Raw genomic sequence first — 6,036 nt, 5'->3', positions numbered from 1 at the left:
TTGCCACTGAACTATTGAAACTGTACACATTTTACCCTTATGACCGACAACAACCGATCATAAGGGTAAAATGTGTACAGTTTCAATAGTTCAGTGGCAAATAGATAACGAAAAAAAATTTAGTGACTAAATGTGAACGAAATCGAAAGTTCGTTACCCTTACAAGTCATTATCCCTATACATAAACAATAATTGCATTATAACCACATATTACATTACAATAGTACATCACAGGGGCAAGAATTGCTATTGTGGGTATAAAAAGGTTTATGCAAAGTTTGTAAAACAGAACGCAACACAAATTCCCATGTTTAATCCAAAAGGAATCCATGGCCAAATTATAATTAACTATTCTACTTGTGATATAATATGCAAAATTTGTAAAACAACTCCTAGCCAAATTCCCCTGTTTATAATCTAAAAGGGCACAATGATCAAATTCTAACAAACATATAATTTTTAATAAGATGAAAAATACCAAAATCCTTGAAATTTCTTACCTGATTATAATCAACTATTTTTACGTTATCTATTTTTCCGCAAATTAAATAATCCTTTTTTAGCTATTCTTGGGATGGGCCCTCTTTGAACAACGTCCACCAGTCCAGATACGTTGTTCACGTTTAAGAGATGTTAAAACAAGGCATTAATAATATTATAATATTATATACTATATTTTGGGTATTGAACTTTTTTCTAATATTAATATACTTTTTATAAAGCAATTTTGGAGGGATGCATCACTTTACTTTGTGTATAAATAAGATAGGAAACCCACATGCTCTCTTCACAAATCACAATGCAACTTTTATAAAATCTTGTCGAAGGATATGGAAAATCTAAAGAAGGGATGCCAAATTCTCCCCTTCACCAGTTACACAAGTAAAGCCGAATTCACCAAATTGAAATATAATTTTGTATGGGGTGCTGCAACTGCAGCTTATCAGGTAAATAGTCTTTTATTTTATTTATTTTTTTTCTTAAAAAATAATAAATTTATATGATGTTTTGGACTTGTAAATGACTTTATTTATTCTATCATTTACACATACACATTTGGATGGAAAGCAAAGGTACCCATTTATATGAAAAGCATAGAAAAAAATGTTTTTTTTTTCCTGACTTCTTTATATATAACAATTTTTTTTCATACATAACAATTTATGCTTAATGAAGTTATACATAAAACATAAATTGTTGTGTATGGAAATTTTTTGTTGTGTATGAATCAATTCTTTTTTTTTTTGCAATTCATAATATTTATATGTTTATAATTACATTTTAACCGGAAGAAGTACCTTTATTCATATTAAAATGGACATTTTATTATTACTTAATGTACTTTTGAATTTCAAAACTGTTTTATTTATCATTAATAATGTCAAATATTAAAATGTTACGACTAAAAACTAAAAGATACTATATTAAATCTAAAAAAAACAATTTATCCAAGATTCCGATATATTATTCTTGTTTAACATAGATTGAAGGTGCTGCTTGTGAAGGTGGTAGAGGTCCATGTATTTGGGATACTTATTGCCTTGAACGTCCAGGTTTTAATTTCTCATCTTCTTTCTTTATGAATACAAATACAATGACCACATTCACTTTTTACTTTGATTTACATTTATAAAAAAATGTTTTGGATTATATATATTCTGCAGCTTCAATCGTTAATGGTGATAATGGAAACACTGCTGTTAATTCTTATTATAAAATGAAGGTACTTCTCTTTATCTTTTTTGTAATATTAATTAAATTGGAATTTCCTTAATCTAAACAGTTTTTGTGTTTTTCTATTGACCAACAGGATGATGTGCAAATGTTGAAGAAAACGGGTTTAAATGCGTATAGATTTTCTATTTCATGGAGTAGAATATTCCCAGGTGAATTTCAAGAAAATGAAGAATTAATAAATTAAAACATTTTATTTAAAGCTCTAAACCGGTGTTGATTTTGTAGGTGGAAGACCAAACAGGGGGGTTAATAGAGAAGGTGTTGATTACTACAATAGCTTAATAAATGAACTCAAAAGCAATCGAATTGAGCCATTTGTCACTTTGTGGCATTTTGACACTCCTAGTTGCCTTCAAGAAGAATATGGGGGTTTCTTAGATGAAAGGATTATGTAAGTAAAACAAAATTAAGATTTATTTGAATTTTTTTAAGACAAACTAAAAAATAATTAGTCTAGTTTTGTGTATTTTGATTATTAGATGTGATTTTAAGGCTTATGCGGAATTTTGCTTTTGGGAGTTTGGTGATCGGGTTGTGAATTGGATCACACTGAATGAACCTGCTAATCATTGTCAGTATGGTTACGATATGGGTGGAGTTGCACCTGGCCGAACCAAGAATCCTACCACTGAGCCGTATATTGTAGCACACAACATGATCCTCTCTCATGCTACTGTTGTGGAACTATATCGTCAGAGATTTCAGGTAATATATTTTATGGCAAATTATATAAAAGAAACAAGGGTTATATACGTAAAAGTTTTATTATTTTGGAAATTTTTTTAAAAGAAAAATCTTATTATTTTAGAAAAATCATACTATTTTGAGCAAAATGTTAAATATTTGAGATTTTTCTGTTAAAAAAACATTTAGAATTTATTAAAAAACTTCCAAAATAATGAAACTTTTCTCCATAAAACCAAGAAACAATTTTAATTTGGACAGTTTTTAGATTTTTCACCAATATTTTATTAATTTCTTCCTTAAACTATAAAAATATCATATATTTTTCATAAAAGTATCATATATTTTACATCATAAGGTTTTATTGATAATTTTGTTATATCGAGTTTCATATAGAAATACAATTTTCCATATTAACCACTTTGACTTATATATCCGGTCAAAGTAGTTAATTTAAAAATGTATAAAACTTTTATGGTTTAGAAAAAAATATTACTATAAATTGTTAGAATAGTTTTTAATTTGTGTAATTTGCTTATGTTCTATATATATTCCTAAAGGGTGACCATAAAACATTCAACTTTTTTTATTGTTTTTCTGTTGTTGCATTTATTTTGTTATGTGGGTTAGCATGTCAATGATGCAAGTAGTAACAAAAATCACCCACAAAATAAAAACATAAAAACAAACATTTTTCAATTTCTTAATCAGCTAGACTCAAAACCTTTCAGGAAAGCCAAGGAGGTCAGATTGGGATTACGTTGGACTCGTTGCATTTTGAGCCACTTGATCCTCACAAGAAAGAAGATAAAGATGCAGCCATAAGAGCGATAGACTTCCATTTCGGATGGTGAGTCCATGTATACACATATATAAACACATAATTTGCATATATATAAATGTTAGGAAAATAGAAATAGGGTTATGGAGATCTGGATAACAAAACATGAATCGTGTAATCACTTTCCTTGTTTGATATTTCGATCCTATATGCATTGGGTATCAAGAAATCCAAACTTAAGATAATTCCTGATGCAACAATTCTGATTTTAGGCACAAAATCAAAATCAATTTTAGAAGAGATGAAGAATGAAGCTTTTCCCGGTTTTATGTGTTTCAATTGACACCGTTTCTTTGATTTATCCAATCAACGGATAACTGAAAACAGTTTGTATCTTTCAAAAAAGAAAGATTAGTCCTTAAACAATGATTTAGTAAATATAAGTGTGTACTCCCACACCTCCTAACTTGTATTATAACTAAAACATTATTCTTGAAACACTTGTTAAGTCCATACACTAAAATATATTTGGTGATAAAATCAGACACATTTAATATCATTAATTTAGTTATTACCATAGCTTAAAAAGTTACAAAAAAAACCGACCAAATTTTTGCATGCAGGTTCATGGAACCATTAGTTAGAGGCAAATATCCCGACACTATGATAAAAAATGTTGGTAGTCGTTTGCCTGAATTTACAAAAGAGGAAGCCAATTTAGTGAAAGGATCTTATGATTTTCTTGGGTTGAACTACTATTGTTCTTATTACGCCACCATTGGAAAACCAGATGATGTTGGCTCAGTAACAAAAGATAGCAACGTCCATTCACAACCAGGTATACATTTATGAAATCTAAATGTAATTTTCATAAAGCAAACGATATATGTGTTCTACATTCAACAAATCATATCTAACTATGTTTTGTTTTTCAGAGGATCTTGATGATAAACCTATCGGTGAAAAGGTATGATATAGTATATGTTTTAATAAGTTGTCACGTGGTGTTATATTATATATGTCACATTTAATTTTCATAACTTTTGTTATCGATCAATGTAGGGAGGCGTTTATTGGTTTTATTCGTATCCACCCGGACTTCACAAATTATTGGTGCACATAAAAAAAGCTTACGGAAATCCAGTGATTATCATAACTGAAAATGGTATACACTTTTTTTTTTACAACTTCGTTGGTTTATTTCTTTATAACTTATAGCAAAAATAACGATATATATCATCTGGAACATTTTTGTAGGGTGGCCTGACGAAGCTAATAACCATGTGAAACTTGAAGAAGCATGTGTAGATAAGAAACGTATTGATTATTATAATGCACATCTTCAAAGTGTCCTACAAGCGATGAAGTAAATTAGTTATATATATTGTACATAAATATATAATATATATTGTGTGTTGCATTAACATTATCGATCTTTTTCTTTACTTCACCTTGGTTTTAATTAAACAACGTGTCATGTTGCAGGGAACACGTTAAAGTAGTGGGGTATTTTGCATGGTCATTGATGGATAATTTTGAGTGGGGGTCTGGATATTCTGTTCGTTTTGGTCTATTTTATGTTGATTACAAGGATGGAAAATACACAAGGTATCCAAAAAACTCTGCGATGTGGTTTATGAATTTTCTTAAAAACCCTAAGAAACTACATGATACAAGGAAGCGTAATGCTGAATCCGAAAGCATTGACTCTGGACCTCAATCAAAAAAATAAGAAGCGAAGTAGTTCGCTTTGTAACAATAAGTACTCTTTTTGAATTGTGCAATGTCATGTCTCTTGATTTTGGTCATTTATTTCAAGAAAGTATGTTGTAGCTAGACTTGTAGGTTTGAATAGTGTGTTTTGTGTTGTTCGACTTTAAAAAAAAAATAGTTTTATGTTAATGAAATTTTTTATTACAAGACATCGATAAAGAATATTTGGAGAATTAGTTGTCCACTTGTTAAATTCAAAAGCACTCAATTGTGGTCACAATAAGAGGGCTCCACTAAGCTTCTTAAAGAAAGATTCATATGTTAATGAAAAAAAAAATTAAAATTAAATAATAATAATAATAATAATAATAATAATAATAAAAATCGACAACGCCATGATCCGAGAAGTTGGACCACTTGTGGATTTGTAGATGAGTTGGTAAGTAAGGATGTCCATAGTGAAAATCTCACAATGTAATAAAGGAAATGAGCTTAATCAAACCGAAAGGAGTCATAGACTAGTATAAAATGAGCTATACAATCCGGTTAAAAAGGATAATATAATTGGTGTTTTCACCTTTGTAAAGGAATCCTCAATATGAATCTCTAAATTCGTACAATTCTACAAACGGATCTTTTTCATCTAATAAAACAATGTGTCACAAAGATTACCATGAATGGCACCAATTTGTATGGTTGTGCTCATAAGACCACCATATAATAGATTTGTTTTGTTTTATCATTGAATCAGAATAAGGTAATAAACATTTTAAGTTCATGGATATAGTAGCCTATATTCTAACTATTAATTATGACAAAATTTACATCATGGAGTCTAGTTCCAATCCGATTTAGATGTAAACATGATCAATGTATGTTGTTTTGTATAATGGAATTGAATAAAATGGCGAAATGCTTTTATTGTTTGGATTTTTTTACTCGTATTAAATGGTAACAATTGGATTAAAATATTATCAATTTCATTAAATATGTAAACATGTCAACATTTCCTATAATAAAAGGATAAATAAAAATAAAATATACAATAATATTAAATGTAAATAAAATATAAGAGCATATTTAATTTCTTTATTTGGAAAGAACAAAAATGCAGTGCGAGT

General features: G+C 28.8%; 1 protein-coding gene across 2 annotated transcripts; it reads left to right on the top strand.

Annotated features, from left to right (window-relative positions):
- Positions 1-776: 776 nt before the first annotated feature.
- On the top strand, positions 777-5,124 carry LOC145042161 (raucaffricine-O-beta-D-glucosidase-like). Of its 2 annotated transcripts, none has more exons than XM_078990544.1 (12): positions 777-947; positions 1,484-1,553; positions 1,665-1,723; positions 1,811-1,886; positions 1,963-2,128; positions 2,217-2,442; positions 3,153-3,271; positions 3,826-4,040; positions 4,138-4,169; positions 4,265-4,367; positions 4,460-4,568; positions 4,688-5,124. In XM_078990544.1, the coding sequence occupies exons 1-12, from the start codon at positions 831-833 to the stop codon at positions 4,932-4,934; spliced, it is 1,539 nt and encodes a 512-aa protein (XP_078846670.1). In that variant the 5' UTR covers positions 777-830; the 3' UTR covers positions 4,935-5,124. The 2 variants fall into 2 exon arrangements, with proteins under 2 accessions (XP_078846670.1, XP_078846671.1); XM_078990545.1 differs by having other exon boundaries at positions 807-947; positions 1,506-1,553.
- The last annotated feature ends 912 nt before the right edge of the window (positions 5,125-6,036 follow it).

This window comes from Lactuca saligna, chromosome 4 (assembly GCF_052625555.1).
Source record: "Lactuca saligna cultivar CGN05327 chromosome 4, ASM5262555v1, whole genome shotgun sequence".
NCBI lineage: Eukaryota > Viridiplantae > Streptophyta > Magnoliopsida > Asterales > Asteraceae > Lactuca > Lactuca saligna.
The sequence above is the reverse complement of the archived record's forward strand: the minus strand, read 5'-3'. Positions and strand labels throughout refer to the sequence as shown.